This window comes from Botrytis byssoidea, assembly GCF_014898295.1.
Source record: "Botrytis byssoidea strain MUCL 94 chromosome Unknown BBYS_018, whole genome shotgun sequence".
Taxonomy (NCBI): Eukaryota; Fungi; Ascomycota; class Leotiomycetes; order Helotiales; family Sclerotiniaceae; genus Botrytis; species Botrytis byssoidea.
The window spans coordinates 876,454-894,884 of NW_024065859.1; the positions used below are offsets into that span (position 1 = coordinate 876,454).

An 18,431-nucleotide genomic window follows, 5' to 3' on the forward strand; every position below is an offset into this window, starting at 1 on the left:
CATACATCGGGTATGTACTTCTTACCTTCCTACCGACCTCCTTGCTGGAGGGTTTTGCTCCCCTTTCCCACTTTCCCATTCTGCCTCCCGCGTACTCATCATCACCCTCCAACTCATACACTTACATTCACGTTACCATTATCCTGACATTGCATCCTTCAAATTTCAATCAACAAAAATTTCAAAATCTCCCTCTATACTACTATTTACTATTCGCTCACCAACTATATGCTATCTATCTACTTCATCTATCTACCTAAATAATAACCCATCGCCAAAAACATGCCCATCTCAACGCTATGCTTGTTGCAAAAAGTGCCTCCCTTCGGCCATCCCATTCAAAGCATATTATGCCCACCCGTACCTCTTCACTTTCTCGCCGACCATGTTTTCTTTCACTTCTCTCCCCAGAATGTAGAGCCCGAAAAGAGGTATCAAGATCAAGTATATCTATCTAATCGTTTTTGCTTACTTGCATTTTCATCCATCCATCCCACTTCCATTCATCCACCCATGGCTATGCATGACATGTCCTTAGGGCTATTATCAGCCCAACCCACAACACCCTACCAGCGTTCCACACCTTCTCAAGCACAAAGTGGAAAGAAATTAAGAAGGAAGAAAATCGATCGCCATGCCATCCCTTTTGCCAGAATGTAGTATGCTATTTTCCTCTTTCATCCCCTATGAATTCCCATCCGCCAATCATCGTTCTTCCAAATCACTAATCATCCCATTCGCTTTAATCATCAGTATCCATCCATCGTCCCATGTAACGTAACCTTTTTCACGTTGAATCTCTTTTGTAAATACAAATATTCCATGCATATTTTGCCCTCGAGCTCCTGCATGCTTGTTGTTTGACCTTTTCTTTTCCTCATCAAGTTGCAAACCTATCAGCTTGCATTTATCTTTAATCATTCCCTATCCCATGTACGCCCATCTGCCTAAATTGTGAAACATTTCAATTCTCAGATTGCAATATACTTTGAATTTTCGAACTGGCCCGAAGGACATCCTATCCATATAGATATTTACAGGTTGTATGTTGATCTTAAAGCTGCGATATTTGCTGGAGCAACATTGCTGTTGAGGAAGGCATTGAAATCCGGAATTAGACCCTTATAAACATCGAGGACCTGTGATTAAAGAAACAACTGTTAGTCATGTCCAAACATTATGACAGGAGGAAATCGATAACTCACTTGTTGGAATGCTTGTTGTAGTTCGACGTTCCAAGTACTGCCAGGTTCAACGTCCTTTCCGTATTTTGCAATTGCAGTGACAAATTGCGCTAGAGTTTTCTCCATGGCTTGTGGATTTAACATGACAATCGACAAGAAGCCCTTGAAAGCAGTAGCCTTTTCCAGGGTGTGATCAACATCTTCGAGAGCCTTAAGAAATGGTTGAGAAAAGGTGGCTAAGTGGGGTGAAAGGATCTCAGCGTTGAACAAGCCCATTCGTCCTAGAGCAATAGCTGCATTCTCGTTCATCGACTTTGGTACCATTGGATTGGACAGTATTTCGAGGAATTTTTCGGACAGTTTGGGCACGTATGGGGCCATGTCTTTTTGGTATTGAATTGCCACCTCACCTGCCGACCAGCATGCATTGTTGAGTACGCTAAAGGTCGATTCAATCTGCTCATCAACAATTGAATCAAGGTCGAGTTGACTAATGAGCACAGGAAGTAGCGTGGGGAGGAATTCTCGTAGTTGTGGAAACACGTATTTTGCACAATCTCCTAATAATGCGTAGGATGATTGGCGGACATCGTTCTCTGGATCCTCCATGCAATATACGAGAAGTTGAAAAAGTTGGGGCTGCGAACCGGATACGAGCGCTGCAGATTGCTTATCGTCAACTGCTTGGATAATCGCGCTCAATAAATCCAAACTAGTCACCATAAAATCCTTGTCCGGAGTATCTAACCCTGGATTATTGGCCGCCGCCATGAATTCTTCCAGGTTTTGATGAATGATTGTCACACATCTCGTGAAAACGGGGGCGGCAAATGGGGCGAAGCTATCTTCCAAAGCAGTAGCAACATACGACAAGCATTCTAAGAGTGGGAACAATTCTCGTGATTGATCAGAAACTTTGTGCCATCTGTTTATCAGTGCTGGCATCAATAAATCAATGAGTTCTGGTTGCGCCAAACCTTGACCTACGTGCTCGGCTAGTGTTTGAACACAGTCGTACAGAATGAACATGTTACGATCCTTGTATTTCTCAAAACACGTGACAAATTGCTGGATGATTGGCTTGCAATAAGGCGTGAGGTTGGTACCTGCTTTCTCTTCGAGATGTGCAAATGCTGAAGCACCAGCTTCTTGAACCCTCTTGTTGCGGTCCAACATCTTTGTCAGAATGCCTTCCATCATAGGCTCAAAATACTGTGCTCGTTGGTTCGGGTCTTCAAGCCCAGCCCCCCAAGCCGAGTATCTACCGAGGGTCCAGCAGGTGATTTGCCTTACCAAGGGTTCGGCATCATTCAAGAGTGAGATCAGATAGGGTACCAGTTCGGGAAGATGTGGCCTAACAACGTCCATACAGCCTTCAGCAACGGCACCGAGAGCGAGAACCGCTGCTTCTCGGTGTGGCCACTCCTGATGTCGTAGGTTGGTCATCAAATATGGAAGAATTGTGTTAAAAACTGGCCCGCGAAAATCGTTTGCAAAAACGTCAAGTGCCGCAGCTGAACACTTTCTCAAATTCCACCTGTCTTCGGGAGCCTCATCATCGTCATCGTCCTCGATTTCCCCTTCATCAAGGTCATCATCATCTTCCATGCCTGCGAGTTTAGCGTAATCGATACCATTCGCCGCTCCGTTGTTGTCCCCATTTGCCGCTTGCATTCTAGCAGCTTTAGTTTTGGCGAACTTAGGTTTGATATCCTCGGCGCGATCCTCGACATCGGCGTCATCGCCTCCTCCTTCAAGCATGGCAATATCTTCCTCACTATATATCATACTCTCAAGTAGCACAGGTATAATTTTGTCAAGGTATGGACCCAATGCAGTGTATAACTCATTGTGCTCCCCAACACTAAGCCAAAATTCGGCAGCGTCGCATGCCAAATCCTCGTCATCAACTTTTCGTTGCTGTGCTATCATATAATCAACCAATCCGCCGATATGAGGAAGAATCTTATCAGGTCGAATCTCCACAATCTGAACAAAGGCTCTGCAGACCTGTCGCCTAACTTCATTTGAAGGATCACTGGCGAGTTGAAATAGGCGGTTAAGAAGATCATCCAAAGATATAAGCAAGGCTTGGGGTTTGTGTGGAATGAAGATATTCAAAGCGGTCAAAGCCAAAGTTCGAATTCGTGGCCTCTCATTCGCAGCAAACACAATGAGTTTTGGAATGATGAAGGCAAGCGGTCGCTGTCCTTGATATTCCTTGTCTAGCATTTTTCGATTATCTTCACAGATCTTCGACAAAGCTGCCATGGCTCCCTCCTGTGCTTCGGGTGAAATTGTTCCATTGGTATTCCCAATCAAAGCCAGTAAATCTGGCAAAATCTGTGGCCATCCCAAAATACCTCCCTTACTAACGATTTCTGTAATAACATTCCCTGCGTAGTTTCGTATGGTTGGGATTTTGTCTTGGAGAGCTAATGGAACCGAAGATTGTATAAGAGATAGACTCTCAGGAGATATCGATTTGTATCCAGATCTAATATTATTCTTCAGCATAACAGCTGCCGCCGATCGAATCGCAAAGTAATCATGTGAAGTATAATTTAGGCCCGAAGGAACCTCCGAATGCGAAAATAGGTAGGTCAGGTAATTATTGATATCTGGCGAAGACTTTGCTTGAGATAGCATCTGTGTTTGGTATGATAATTAGATCGGGCTCTGCAAAACATTTCTATCTTAGATTATGCATTTTCAAGGGAAAAACTTACAATCTCTGCTTGCTTCTGAGCAGTCTTGTCCTGCCCACTTAACGAGTCTTTCAAGCATCCTGATAATTGCCTCAAAGCCTCCTGTTCTGGCTGCCACGCCATATCTATTACCCTCTCACTAGGAGCCTGTCGCACCTTCGACTTGGAGTATTCTAAAGATTCCGATATGCAGGTACGCACTTCAAGGTAGGGAATAGAAGCTCTAGGGGTAACACAAGAATTTACTTGTGGGACGTTAGAGGAGGTAGTTCGACATCTGTCGCAAAGGTTGAAGAGTTAGTTTGTGATAATGGTTTATAAAAGGATTGATGGAGATGACAGGTCATTGGATGAGGCGTGAATAAAGAAGGAGCATAACTTACGAATCGCAATTCTGAAGGGGAAAAAGGGAAGAAAAAAGGTAGAATGTGAATTGTGTTACGATTCAATGAAGTAGGAGTTTTGGTGGGGTGTCAATTTGTTTGCTTGATCCAAGGTCGGCAGAGAAAAGCTGTGTTGAAATTTGGGGGTCGATATGGTACTAGTACAACGATACCCATATAATAACGCTTGCAGGGGGGTTATTGGTTTGTACGGAGGATAATGTAAATAAATGTACGTACGTAGGAGAATGATTTGTATAAAATTGTGATTGAAGCTTTTTTCGCCCGACCTTTTCGTAGAGCTTTTTCGTCGAAGGGTGATGAAATGATAACAAATGACAAAGGGTTTATATTTGTAGGTAGGGAGGTAGCACTAGGTACTATGTAGATACCTTGGTGGATGATGGAAACGTATCATTCAATAGGTAGGTACCAATACGGAAAAGTTATTACTGGAGGGTAAGTGAATACCGACTGAAAATTATATGGGGAGTTTTGACGGCTACCAACCTTTGATAGGTAGGTTCGTAAGGGTCACTTGCGTATGCTACTCGAGTGTACTTGACAATCTACTCTTCCTAGTACTGTATCCTCTTTGACTCTGTTCTTTCACTCCTTTACTCGCTTGTACCTACCACCAACTAGGTACGCGTAGCTACTCGTGCTTGTTGAAGAACCATAGGCCAACATTGAATGGTTGTGAAGAACGAACTTTCTCGCTTGGGAAAATAACTTTCGAGGGGCATTTGACTGGAGAGCTTGTTGTCGGTGTTGATATGGGTGTTGCTTAAGTAAGAAGAGTGGGCGAAATTGCAGGATGATGGGATGGGATAGAGTAGAATGGAATGGAATAATTGAAGGGAGAAGTAACGCCGAATTGGATCTTCAATATCAATACTGTAAATATAAACGATATTCATAGATAGGTAGACCAGGATATTAAATTTAACAATAATATCAAGATCAATATAATGAATGTACCATCAAATCATTTTCATATCTCAAGACCGATCAATATCTTGCTACTTGCCACCTCATGACTGATATTTGAAGATACACTATTTGTTCATGCAATTTATCACTAAAACGAAGAAAGATTCTTTCCAAGACACCGTGTAACTACAGAACTCAAGGCCCCAGCCTAAAGAATATCATATTCACGAATAAATTTAAATTGCAAATATCTAGTACTATTCATTCAGTAAAGGATTTGCGTTCAATGGGTTGGCGTACCGCACAATGCTTCATATTCAGATAGACTTATTGTGAGGAGCCAACAACAAGCCACATCTGTAGACCTGCAGCCGGGACAGTTCATACATATACATACTTATCCGATGATTGATCATTGTAGCTCCAGCCCTATGTCATGAAGCCAACTCATTCCCAATCCCCTCCGAAGTTCGGGTCTTAGTGTGGCGGAAAGTGATACTACTTTTGTGTCAAAGATAGAAATGAAAGAGGATAGCCTTATCTTCTTCAGGAGATCTAAAATAGATTCTGAATTGAAAGTGGCCTGGAAATTCTTGCATGCAGAAAGTGCGCATGACATTATTGAGACTTCGGCGAATTCTAGACAAGATTGACGGTTGTACACAATGAAATATTTGATAGACATTGAAATATTGGCGGAGTGAGTCGTGAGCCATTGTAAGTCTTCAGAACAATACAAGAACATATTGGAATTGGACTTTGATGAGTTCCTAGTGCTGTTATTGTTGCATGACGAAGTGATAATGATGTGCAAGTAAGATCCCAAGGATTTGGTCCTGTTCTTTGTCAGGTCGTACATCTGACGATTATTGCTGTCCCACCAAATTGATCATGATACAAACTTCGATGAAGACCTTAGCCTATAAACCTTTGATTCTGGGTAATACCATTCTTGAAATCGCTTGAATAGTTCAGTAGTCATTTCTATACCGGGCATGTGTACAACAGTAGGGTGCACAACTATCAAGTTGTAGCTTGCTTTGCAAGAACCCGATTCTCGGTATCGTTCGCTCTTCCTCGTACGAACTAGAATAATGTGTGTAGTAGCTGGAGCTTTATCTCCGTTTGAGGAGTATTGAAGGTGTTGACGGCTTCGATTTAAGTGCCATTGGTACCATTCGCAATCACTTCACCTTCGGCCTTTCGCACTTGTTCCATGACAATTTCCACCACCTTCTTGAAACCTTCCATCTCCTCCTCCACAGTCCCGCCCATTCCTGCACTTGCGAAGCTGATAGAATTGCCAACGTAGACGGGCTTTCCTGTCTTTCGCGCTAACAATTTTGCAAGACGGGTCGTGAACTCGACTGAGGATTCGTAGACACACAAGGGTGTAGAAAGTGGCTGACTAGCATTCGTTCTCTAGACATATGTTAGAACATTGAGACGAAGTAGGAATCAAAGAATGACTTACATTGGGGAGCGCATAGACGAATGAACCTAGAGGTGGTGCAGTGGAAGTATCGCCATTTAATGCCGTTGTGAGGAACAATAGTATTGAAACTGTATTGATTGTCAGGTGAAGATGGATATTGGTCTCTGGAGCTTTTGGAAGAGGGAATGAGATTTGAATGGATGGCTGTGACGCGCCCATGACTTCTGGACTCGAGTTCGCCATGTTTTGCTGATGGTGCTATTGGGAGATGTTTCTGGTGGAAAAGAGTAATAGATGTTATGTTCTCTTGCTTAGATTTGGCGGGCTCGCGGGGTACCCAGTATGTTTGCATGGGGGAGGGGACAGACAAAACTGTTCGTGAAGAATTATGATTTACGACTATAACATAACGTCTGCACTTACACTTATGCAATATACAGACTTGTACTCAATCTAGCACGAGTAGATCAAATTACTTACTCAGATACTTCAATTTTCTTTTACAACCCTTTTGTTATCTCACTCGAAAAATAGTTTCAAACCGCAGTGTTGAAAAGCGGTGAACAATGAAGCGGCAAAATAAATGAGTTTCGTCATTGCTGATTCTAAACACTTGAATATTTGAAAACTACCCATTCTTGATCACAAGGACGAGATTGTTCAATCTGACTACCTCGATGGCATACAGACTCGTCGCGGCGCATGCGACTCCACCTCAATCATCACAGCGAGGTCTTCATAGTCTGCGAACTTCGACAATTTTAGGGCAATCGCAATGCATATGCCGGTGTCATAGGCCTCGGAATTTTTCATCATCTGCGAGATTTTATCGTCAGAACAACGAATACAAGGAATCTTTCGGAACGAGACTGCGTAGGGCTTTGAATGATACAAAAGTAACATGGTATCATATACCTGTGGGCTTGGGTATAGGCTTTTTAGGTCTTGGTCAGTTCTATCGAGTGAATGAGCGAGAAAAGGCAAGGAGGCGAGAGGAAGACGAAGATGGGATTGTTAGGAGTGTAGGATCTGGAGATGATGGAAATGATGAAGGATATCAAGGACGACCAAAGAAGAGAGAAAGAGTAAGGCCCTCGGGACCATGGTACGTAATTTGCTCCATATTTGAGCTTTCAGCTAATAAGTCTGCAGGCAGGTCCAAGTAATGTCAACTCTCCCATTGAAAGCCATGTCAAGAATATGGGGCAGATTCAACGAATTGGAGATACCGTACTATCTACGTGTACCAGGATTTAAACTGTATTCTTTTGTTTTTGGTGTCAAGTAGGTGGACTTCTCAATCTTGAAAATATGCACTCTCTAATTGTATTTCTGCTAGCCTTTCTGAAGTATCAGAACCCGATCTTCACGTATACCCTAATTTAGCTTCATTCTTTTATCGAACTCTGAAACCAGGAGCTCGCCCACTTCATCCAAACCCTAATGCATTGCTTTCTCCTGCTGATGGTCGAGTTCTTCAGTTCGGTGCAATCGAAAGTGGCGAAGTAGAACAAGTTAAGGGAATGACTTATAGTCTGGATGCTCTTCTCGGTACCAGCAAACCAGCTACCACTCCTAATCCTGCAGATCCCTCCAATATATTCACCCCGCCTCAAGATACCACACCTAAACAAAGTAAGGCGAGGTACAAGGACGGAGATGAAGAGATTATCAAGCAAGACGAAAAGTTTGCAACTGTAAATGGTATCTCATACACTCTTCCAAACTTACTCTCCGGGCCACCTCAAAAGCAACCCGGGAAGAAGTCAAGTGATGCCTCTACCACACCAAAGCCAGCTTCTGAAGCCGAAGTTCGAGCCGACCTTGCTCTTGGTGAAAAGCCGTGGTATTCTCGAGTTACTACAGAGAACAAGACCGCTTTGTATTATGTAGTTGTATATCTGGCACCTGGCGACTACCATCGTTTCCATTCTCCAACAGCTTGGGTCGCTGAGAAGCGCCGCCATTTCGCTGGAGAATTATACTCTGTATCGCCCTATCTTCAACGGACATTACCTGGCTTGTTCACACTGAATGAGCGAGTTGTACTTCTTGGCAGATGGAGGTGGGGTTTCTTCTCCTTCATCCCTGTCGGTGCTACGAACGTTGGTTCTATCAAGATCAATTTCGATCGAGAACTACGAACCAATTCTTTAACAACAGATACTGCTGCCGACAGAGCTGCCGCCGAAGCTGCAGAGCGCGGGGAATCATATAGCGGATTTGCTGAAGCTACGTATGAGGCTGCGAGTCCTATCCTTCACGGCCATGCCCTGAGAAGGGGTGAAGAAATGGGAGGATTTCAATTAGGGAGTACAGTTGTGCTTGTGTTCGAGGCACCCAAAGGAACAAGACCAAGTCTTGATGAAGGCTGGATGGGACAGAAGAGAAAGGGAGGTTGGAATTGGGCCATTGAGAAGGGCCAAAAGGTCAAAATGGGTGAACAATTAGGATGGGTCGATGATGCTTAAATTTGGACAGGGAAAAGGAAAACGAGCATCTAAAACAGACTAATAAGTACTTTGAGTGCATATGCATGTGGATCATTTCCATTCAAACAATTTGTTTCATGAGTTATTGTTTCAGGTGGCTAAGAATCATAGGGGTCCTCAACCCATCAAGGTTGGCCATCAAGGTACCCACCCAAAATAGGTATCTTGTATATACATATTACTATTTAGAATCCTTCAGATTTTGTATCAGCAACAAGAAGAGTAACAGAACAATTTCGAATACAAATCCTCAAATATGTTAGCAGTTGAAGATATCCATATCCACGATGTTCTCATTGTGGGTGGAGGTCCTTGCGGTCTCGCTGTCGCTGCACGTCTTTGTGAAAGCACCCCTTCATCACTCTTCACAGACTCCGAACACCAACGCTATCACTGGATGAAAGCATCTTCAGCGCGTCAAACCTCCAAATCTTTCAAAACAAGTCGACGTTCCCTCACAGCCAGCGATCGATTAGTACAAGGTGCATCTTGTTGCAGTGGTCTCGATATCGCTGTGCTAGATGCACACGGCGGCGAGTGGATGAGTGCTTGGAATGAGCGATTCAAGAAGTTAGAGATTAAATACTTGAGAAGTCCGATGTTCTTTCATCCGGATCCCAGAGATAGAGATGGGTTGAGGGGCTATGCGTGGAAGGAGGGGAGGGATCATGAACTAAAGGAGATTCATGGGGTTATTGGCAAGGAGCTGAGTAAACATCAGAGAAAACAGAAGATGAAGAAAAGGCACGTTGTTTTGATGTCCTCGGGTTACGAGAATATGTGAAGAATGTCACTAATTGAAACAGTGGTAAAAGCAAGCAGGAAACCACATTTCTGGATGAGCGAGATCGACCAGATTATTTCAGACCAAGCACCGCACTCTTTAAGAGCTTCTGTGAAGATATTGCCACTCGTTATGATCTGGCCGATATTGTGGAAAAGTCCGAAGTTAATTCGATCGATTATAAACCCAACGAATGTCCAGATTGTCCAGGTGAATTCACACTGCAAACATCCACCGGTATCAAACGAGCACGCATTGTTGTCTTTGCAGCAGGTGCTGCTCTAAACCCAGCTTTGCCATCCGATTGTCCATTTTCAGATGAAGGAAGCATAACACACGCCCTCATTCCCTCTTATCTCAGCTCGAACGATAAACTTCTTCCCCCACATATGGTGCAAAAGATCTCGCGCAAGCAACGAACGAACCTTCTCGTTGTAGGTGGTGGTCTTACTAGTGCCCAAATTGCAGATGCAGCTCTCAAACGCGGTGTCACAAAAGTATACCAGATAATGCGTGGACCTCTCAAAGTAAAGGATTTTGACATGGAACTTGGATGGGTCGCCAAATTCAAGAATCACTTTCTTGCTCGTTACTGGAGTGCAGACTCGGACGAGGAGAGATTGGAAATGTATAAAGAAGCGAGAAATGGTGGAAGTGTCAACTCGGAATATCATCATATTCTAAAGACGCATATCTCAAAAGGTGGAGTGTCACTTCATGAGTATATAAACATTACTTCCGCCTCATGGAATACGGGTTCACAATCGTGGGAAGTAGAGACTTCTCCTGAGTTGTTGAATCTACCCGCATTTGATCATGTTATATATGCAACCGGGTTTGATATCAACTTTGAGAAAATTGAAGCAGTCCAACCGCTGATTAAGAAATATGGCATTGAAACCGTTGGAGGATTCCCACGTTTGACACATGATCTTAGTTGGAGCGACGAGGTACCATTCTTTGTAACCGGAAGATTGGCAAGCTTGAGAATGGGTCCAGCTTCACCAAATCTTGAAGGAGCAAGAATGGGCGCCGAGAGAATTGCTGTAAGTCTCGACTTTCTCTTCCTATCCAGCTGACATCCTTTCGGGTATTTGAATATGGTACATTCGCTAACCATACACAGTGGAAAGTAGGAGAGCTCCTAGGACGTGGAGAACCGGACACCAAGGGCGAAAGACGTGACAGTGGATATAGTAGCATTGATGGTAGAACCGAAGGCGTCGATTTTAGAAGATTGGGCTTGGGTATCGAAAACCAATTTGATGTTCTAGATCTGGGAGGAAGTACTTCTGATAGTGACGATTGAAAGAAGGAGAAACGGAACATGCTTTTAAGTCCATAATACTTAATATCCATAAATGAATTCGAAAAAGCTAGATCATGCAATGGAAGCTGGCATTCTGAGCATCCGCCCTGGATATCATGAATAGTAGGAGTGTATGGTGGAAACAAGACATTCTCGAGCCTTTATTAATGAGTTACCTTTTAAGGAGTAGCGAAGATGTAGACTGCAGTCAGCACTTCAATGTTTGCTTCTTGCGAATATAAGAGTCTCAACGAGAAACAATGATCTTTAAAGCGAATCAGAAGAAACGCTACATATGCCTGGTATTTATTGGCCATGTTTCCCGCTGTTGAGAATGGCCTCAAAAATCCCTAGTTTCGTTCATTAGCGGGACTAGCGGGACCACTCCCCGGTAGTAGCGTTTGGATAAGATGAGATAAGCAAGATGATCCCGAAGCTTGCGACCAGATATAATAATAACCGTTTACTTGCTCATACTGTAGTTGACACATTAAATGTTTACATCGTCCAACTTATTTCAGCAGGACAGTAGTTTTTTCCAAAGCCAACATTCAGTCATATACCCCTCCTTTCTATGTGTTTGATCATAACCCTTACGATTACTATGAAAGAAACCACATCTTAAACAGCTACTCAGCATCTCACTTTACCCGACTATCGTGTTAGATATTGGCCAACCCAATCGCAGAAGGCAAGGTCATACATATATCGAAACTACAACAATAATCAAATATCCATTATGTCTCAGTCACCAGAAAAGAATGAATCTGGTAGTGAAACGCCCACCAAGGACGACGAACAACCAAAGCTACCAACTTTCACTCTTTCTATCGTCTCTCCTTCAGTAGAGGTCGCAAGTCCATTGACTTTCCCCCAACTGTTGGTGACCACCACAGTACAAGAATTGAAAGCAAAGATCAGAGAAGTCGTGCAATCACAGCCGTCCGACTCAGCTCAGCGACTGATTCACCGTGGTCGAATGCTTGAGAGGGAATCGCAAACAATGTTAGAAGTGTTTGGTCAAGAGAGCGTGAGAATATGTTTATACACACAACTAATACCTTCGCTGACTCGATACCTTAGCTATCATCTATGGACACTCACAGTCTTCACCTTGTTCTTCGACCTGCTCCCCCAGAAGCAACTCCAACGAGAGCTGTGGAACCTCAGACGCAAAATAACCCCTCGAACATACCCCCTCCTCAAATATCGACCCCTCCATCTCAGTTTCGTGGCCAGCCAGCTGCGCAAAATCTACATCAACAACATCGTGACTTTCATCATGCCACGCACACGCAAAGACTGCAGCAATTACAAAGGGAGGCGGAACGTCTACAGCAAGAACTAGAAGCAGGCACTCGAGCTTATCAATCTCAGATTGGTCGTCTTCTCAATTTGGGAAATAATATGCCAACACCGCCCACAGTTACTCGAAATCCGTATGCATCTACAAATGCGAATCATACCTCGATTGAACAACTAATTGCGCAGCATCAGCGAACAAGACGCGTAGGACCAATTGGGGCACCGGATACTGGCGGACAACCAAATATGTTTACGGCTTTAGACGAAATGAATTCCGGTAGATCAACACCTCAACTCAGGGCTCCTGACCATAGCTCTACTTATACTCGGGAGGGTGTCGGCCCAAATGGGGAGAGGTGGCAAGTGACGATAAATGAGACTACAACCACAGTTCCTGCAGGGACATTTCGATCGCCCGAGAGACATAACCCATTTCGATCACCTGAGAGACGTAGCTATGCGCAACATCCTGCATCTCCAGCGGCAAGCACTGGAAACCCCGCGTTAGATCTACAAAATTATTTGCGCAACGTAGACAGGTTAAGAGCTCCCCAAGCACCTTCTGCGGCGCCGAGATCTTCGTCAACTCCCCCGTCAGCGCAACCCGGAACTCAAACTCCATCTTCTACCCCCGCACCTGCGACCACATCCGCACCCAGTACACCTTTGACTGCCATGTCTCCCAACCCGGTAGCGAGTGTATCTTTACCAAATCTGACCCCAACTCCAGCAGCATCTACAAGCATTACGTCATCTCAATCTACAGAGCCAATGGTATACATACTCACGTCTCCCTCTGGCCCTCGTGCCCTTTTGATAAACAATTCCGAGACTTTCTATACACCACGTGTTTCAAGAACTCGTCAGAGCAATGTAATCGGCTTGCCTGAATATCGCAACAGAAATGCTCAAAGAATTAGAATAGGACGTGGAAACCGACAGCGCGCAAACGAAGAAGTTCCTGCTGCAGATATCCCGCCTATTCATAATCGTGCTCAAAGAGCAGGGGTACCGGTCGCACTCCAGTTAGTCAATGTGCTTTGGTTGGTTATTCGGTTGATTGTATTCGTATGGTTTTTCACTTCTGGAAACAGCAGCTGGTCAAGATTCTTGATGATGAGCGGACTCGCAATAGTTGTCTTTCTCATAAACACAGGTGTTCTCACGGGAGTCTTCAATGGCGTTGCAGAGCAATTTTGGGGCCCAATCAGAAGACATCTAGAAAACTTGATTCCGCTAGCTGGACCAGATGCCGCACTTGTACCTGCAGCAAATGCAGCAGTAGTACCACAGAATGGGGCAGCGGAAGAAAATACACCTGCTCGATTACCCCATGGTCAACTTGACGAGTCTCAAGTTGCAGCAAGAATACTGGAGCAACAAAGACAAAGACAAGCTCAGCCGGGTTGGCTCATAACTCAAATTCGAAGGGCAGAACATGCTGCGCTCCTTTTTGTGGCGAGTCTGGTTCCGGGTGTAGGAGAAAGACACATTGCTGCGAGGGATAATGCGGCTAGAGAAGCGGAGGCAGCAGCCGCTGAGGCAGAAAGACGACGAGTCGAAGCGGAGACTGCTGAAAATGGTGCTGCTGAAAGTGGAGAAGCAGGTGCCACTGGACGAGCAAATGATGATGAACACACAGAAAGAGCTGTTGAGGAAAGAGAGGCGGGCATTGAAAATATAAGGCCAAATGCAGAGGTCGAGCGTGAGGCGCCCCCTGCTCAACCTTTGGTGGTCTGATTGTCATTAACCGCAGGATGCGCATTACAATGGCTGTGAACATGATTAATGGCGTCAGCGAGATTTCTTTGGGGCGTCTCTTTGTTTCCTTGGCATGTTGCGTGTGAATTGGCCGCTTAGCTTTTAAAAATTTAATGATGAGATGTAGCGGTCGTTAGTCACTTTGGACTAAATACGTTATACCAATATAAGATTCTGTTCTTTTGTAAATACTACGAGGATCGGAGAAGGATGCTAAATGTCAAATGAACTCGCTAGCATATAAGTAAATGTTATACTAGAAACTACCAATAAGTAGCTTCTCTATCACTGTCTCTAATTAGAAAACCACCTTGCCCCCTCTTCCTCTCTCTACACTTCATATACATCTTGCCGTATTACTCCCCCGCCTCCGTCTCCGCCTCCACCACAATCTTCGGACCCAACTCCCTAACCCTATCGACCAAGCCCGCACTAACCTTCAAATTATCCGTCGCGCTCAACGCCCTCACGACCATCGTTTCACTCCTCTCTCTCACAATCCTTCGCAGTGCACTGACTAAAAACCCCGACACCAATTCCACACTCCACGTATCGGGTATGATATTCAACACATCCTGCACATCAAAGTAATTTCCGAATCGTTCGAGGAGCGAAGAAGTTTGTTCGACGCGATTGCTCAGATCTTCTATCTTGAGAAATTCCTGCAGGAGAGTGTGGAAGAGCGACGATTGTTCAGCACGCGTGGGGAGTGTTGCGGGGGATAAGGTGCCTGAGGTCGGATGGTAGATGCTGGAGCCGCCGAGGAGACAATAGTTGATCGCTGTGTCGTAGTCACCTAATCCGTGAGTTAAAAGCCGCAATGCTTCTTCGTGGAGCGATTGTCTCCCATCGAGGATGATTATTTCGGGAACGAGTTCTTGGGTGTAAGGAGCTATGCGGGCGAGGATAGCAGCGACATCGTATTGGGATGCGGAACCTTGACTTCCGCCTAACAATTGGAGAAGACGAAGACGACTATGCCACCACTCTTCCTCAAGGACGTTTTCGGTAATGAATTGTCGGTATGTGGGTTTGGGGGGTCTGAGGGCGCGGTATGATTCGTAGGTTTGTATTAATATGTTTCTTGCTTCTGGAGATGTCTCGAGCTTGTCGGTTACGATGTCCAGGTAATAAGCGATAAGTTCATTGATATATTCCGAGTGATGTTTTGAAAAGACCAGATATTCTAGAAATTCTTTGACAGCACCAGGTGCCCCTTCTCGTAAGATTTCAAGAGCTTGCGTTGGTTCGAACTTAACTCGACTTTGTCCATCGGCGAAAACTTGCACTCCTAGTTTGGGATTGCGGGATGCGAGCCAGACTCCATATTCTCGGACTAGAGCTGGATTTCGAACATTGAGGAGATATCTTCGTACTTCGTTTTCGCCATCGAGAAGCTCGCCGCCTTTGTCTTCTTCGCCTTCTATGATTCTTTTCCAGGTGTTCAAGACTTCTTCCGTCATCTTTCTACTTTGGTATAAACGGCTGAGAACGTATAAGCGGTTGTATGATTGGAGTATAGAAATTGCTCGTTCAAAGCAATCAACACCGTGATCCACCAGGTTGTTAAGTTCTGCTCGTATGGACTTGGCTCTTGCTGGCCCGCGAGGAGAGGATGTATCCATTTGTAATAGCACAATCAGAAGTGCAGCATCAACGCTTTTAAAGACTTCAGTCTCGTTTGAAATGCTACCAAAGCCCTTTCTTCGGCGCCATGACAGCAGAAGTCTCCTTAAGAAACGAAGAATTTGTTCAGACATTATAGCATCTTTATCTGAGTTTTGGTTTTCCCAAACTCCGTTCGTGATTCTTATAAAATTATCTGCAGCCTCCTTCACACCGCCATGAATCCAAATGCCAGTCTTTCCTTCAATAATCTCGTTTCTTAGAACAGGAATAATAGCAAGAATGACTCTGGGATCAAGGCCTCCCTCAGAAAGAGCTTCTTCGGCAGCTCCATATTCCATTTCCGGGGCTTGACCCACAGGAGCTGTCAATAGACTTATGAAAATATGCAACCCAATTTTCTGTCGGATATAGCCCAAGCTCACAAACTCAACTTCGGTTTTGGCTTCACGGCCTCGAAGAGAATTCAACATTTCAATAGCTTTCTTTCTGTCGAGAGATTGCACCTCTTCATTTTCAGACTCCATGTCAAGTTCTGAATCAAGCCGCAGAGCAAGTGGATTTCGAACTGCCCACCATACGTTTTTTCCTGACCAGGTAACGACGCGTGACCGCGATTTCCCTAGCCTCTGTGCGAATTGTTGCTCTTCATCATTACGCCGGGCTTCCCAACCTGGCGAAAGCGATTCTTCGAACAGTTCCCTCTCGCCCGAAACCCTTTGCAGTGATGCTGCGGTTGGAGATTCGGCACTTTTCAGAGGTAGTGAGGATGCGTTCAAAGATTTCAATGTAAAAGGTTGAAAGCGCTTTAGCCGAAGTTTGTCGACCACGTCATCGAAATAAATGTCACCAGGTTGGATTACTGATCTCAAACCAATCTTACGTTCTGCTTCATTGCCACTCGCATCATCAAAGGGTGGAGCTTCCAACCAGAACTTCTGTATGACATCCTCCCCGGGATCCAAATCCCATCGTTGAATTTCAATACCATGTCGCACTATATCACCGTCTTCATATGTCATGGAAGCAAGTACATATCCTTCCTCTTCTTCCTCCATTGTATTTGGGACGGGGTCGACATCAACGCCACGACCATCCACGACAACCTCATCAGGATATCTGGCGAAGTCTAAAGTTGACCTAGTAACATCACCCTCAAGATTTACAAACATACCAACTCCATGGTCACGTGCACCAGTGCCTGTGACCAGAAGAAACTCTTGCGGGGAAGGCGAAACTATATGTGGCTTTAAGTATACAGGCGGCGTAGAGGATGTGGGAGCTTGAGCACTAGCTACCGAAGAATCAGCTGGTGGAGGAGGTAAGGGTTTCTCCGGACTTGCTTCAGGTTGCGCAGGGCCAGAAGAACTGGCCGTAGGTGCAGGTGAAGCATCACGAAATAAGCGGTCCGGGGTGCCTCGCCCAGAACGATCTGAACCGGCTATGAAAGCACCAAGACTTGTACTCCTTCCATGGCTTCTGTCATCTGATGAAGCGCCATGAGTCAGGGACGTGTTTCGTGAAATTCCACCACCGCTACCACCAGATATATCCTCAACTCTCCCACCCACGCTACCAGACTGGGAATCATCTGAGGAGGATATGGGAAAGAGGGGTATTTTCAGCTGGCGATCGACATCAAGTAAAGCATAAGACCTGGAATCTGCGACACAAGCAAAGGAATCACGACGAATGGATATAGTGCTTCCTGCAAAATCTATTGTCTATTGATACATCAGTCCAGCACTTATGCATGACCTCGACTAAACGTACTCTCACAGCTCGAGGATCTTCCCCAATTCTCACAACTCTCATCTTCTTGTTCAGCGAAACAAGCACTGTAACTCCTCTACCATCTTGCTCAGGGGTTATCAGATCTGTATTTAGATCTGTGCCGCCGATCCAATTGCAAGGTCGAATCTGTGTTGTCCCAAACACTGGACTTAATTCTGGCAAGGAATAAAAGGTGACTGTCCAGTTACACAATATGCAAGCTTTGTTGACTCTAGGAAGCAGCAGAATCTGCTGTACACCGGGTCTTTCTCGAGTAGACGGCTCATGGTAGGCAGGAGGTAATCTCGAGGCTAGAATATAAGAGGGCTTTCCAGATATGTCGGCAGGATCCGGGGGAATCTGTACGAAGTGAAGGATTTCCGAGGCCGACGTCCCAATATATAGGTTCTGATCTGTGGATATGCCTTAGCAATAGAAGAACACGACGGGAATACAAAAAGAGGAATTACTTACCTAGAAATTCAACACAATTTATTTCAATATCCGTTCTATCACCATCTGCAGACAAGGGCAAGTCCTCAATCAGGCTGCGTAGAACATAAGGACCATTTTCTTGAACTCTTCGTTTCCTTTTCCTTGAATTCGCAATATCTTCCGGATCATTTGAAGCCATTTTAAAGGGCTTACTATGAAGTTATAATTATCATGGCCAATGCAAAAGTACTCACTCATGGCCGTTGAGCTGCTTTTGCGGCGCATTGGATGAAAGCTAGTTAT

General features: G+C 44.7%; 6 protein-coding genes across 6 annotated transcripts; 3 read left to right on the forward strand and 3 right to left on the reverse strand.

Annotated features, from left to right (window-relative positions):
* Positions 1 to 169: 169 nt before the first annotated feature.
* On the reverse strand, positions 170 to 5,016 carry EAE97_008626 (uncharacterized protein). Its single transcript, XM_038879141.1, has 5 exons — positions 4,786 to 5,016; positions 4,276 to 4,727; positions 3,914 to 4,169; positions 1,206 to 3,833; positions 170 to 1,139 (listed from the first exon to the last, which is right to left on the reverse strand). Exons 3-5 carry the CDS (start codon positions 4,013 to 4,015, stop codon positions 1,035 to 1,037), a joined length of 2,835 nt encoding a protein of 944 aa, XP_038730223.1. The 5' UTR covers positions 4,016 to 4,169; positions 4,276 to 4,727; positions 4,786 to 5,016; the 3' UTR covers positions 170 to 1,034.
* A 317-nt stretch (positions 5,017 to 5,333) lies between these two features.
* Positions 5,334 to 6,955, reverse strand: EAE97_008627 (uncharacterized protein). Its single transcript, XM_038879142.1, has 2 exons — positions 6,683 to 6,955; positions 5,334 to 6,630 (listed from the first exon to the last, which is right to left on the reverse strand). The coding sequence occupies exons 1-2, from the start codon at positions 6,884 to 6,886 to the stop codon at positions 6,367 to 6,369; spliced, it is 468 nt and encodes a 155-aa protein (XP_038730224.1). The 5' UTR covers positions 6,887 to 6,955; the 3' UTR covers positions 5,334 to 6,366.
* Positions 6,956 to 7,320: 365 nt separating this feature from the next.
* On the forward strand, positions 7,321 to 9,114 carry EAE97_008628 (uncharacterized protein; the record flags this gene model as incomplete). Its single annotated transcript, XM_038879143.1, has 3 exons — positions 7,321 to 7,748; positions 7,796 to 7,927; positions 7,983 to 9,114. 3 exons carry the CDS (start codon positions 7,321 to 7,323, stop codon positions 9,112 to 9,114), a joined length of 1,692 nt encoding a protein of 563 aa, XP_038730225.1.
* Positions 9,115 to 9,391: 277 nt separating this feature from the next.
* EAE97_008629 (uncharacterized protein) lies at positions 9,392 to 11,228 on the forward strand (the record flags this gene model as incomplete). The annotated part of the gene is made up of 3 exons (XM_038879144.1): positions 9,392 to 9,879; positions 9,942 to 10,965; positions 11,046 to 11,228. The coding sequence occupies 3 exons, from the start codon at positions 9,392 to 9,394 to the stop codon at positions 11,226 to 11,228; spliced, it is 1,695 nt and encodes a 564-aa protein (XP_038730226.1).
* A 739-nt stretch (positions 11,229 to 11,967) lies between these two features.
* Positions 11,968 to 14,273, forward strand: EAE97_008630 (uncharacterized protein; the record flags this gene model as incomplete). The annotated part of the gene is made up of 2 exons (XM_038879145.1): positions 11,968 to 12,258; positions 12,312 to 14,273. 2 exons carry the CDS (start codon positions 11,968 to 11,970, stop codon positions 14,271 to 14,273), a joined length of 2,253 nt encoding a protein of 750 aa, XP_038730227.1.
* A 377-nt stretch (positions 14,274 to 14,650) lies between these two features.
* Positions 14,651 to 18,327, reverse strand: EAE97_008631 (uncharacterized protein; the record flags this gene model as incomplete). Its single annotated transcript, XM_038879146.1, has 3 exons — positions 14,651 to 17,644; positions 17,694 to 18,106; positions 18,168 to 18,327. The coding sequence occupies 3 exons, from the start codon at positions 18,325 to 18,327 to the stop codon at positions 14,651 to 14,653; spliced, it is 3,567 nt and encodes a 1,188-aa protein (XP_038730228.1).
* Positions 18,328 to 18,431: the final 104 nt, after the last annotated feature.

Excerpts from the sequence above, each read along its gene's own strand:
- EAE97_008626 (XM_038879141.1), bottom strand. The coding sequence starts at position 4,015 with ATGGCGTGGCAGCCAGAACAGGAGGCTTTGAGGCAATTATCAGGATGC. Across the intron at positions 3,834-3,913 it reads CTCAGAAGCAAGCAGAGATT|ATGCTATCTCAAGCAAAGTC; the intron begins GTAAGTTTTTCC and ends TACCAAACACAG. Across the intron at positions 1,140-1,205 it reads TACAACAAGCATTCCAACAA|GTCCTCGATGTTTATAAGGG; the intron begins GTGAGTTATCGA and ends CTTTAATCACAG.
- EAE97_008627 (XM_038879142.1), bottom strand. The coding sequence starts at position 6,886 with ATGGCGAACTCGAGTCCAGAAGTCATGGGCGCGTCACAGCCATCCATT. Across the intron at positions 6,631-6,682 it reads TCGTCTATGCGCTCCCCAAT|AGAACGAATGCTAGTCAGCC; the intron begins GTAAGTCATTCT and ends ACATATGTCTAG.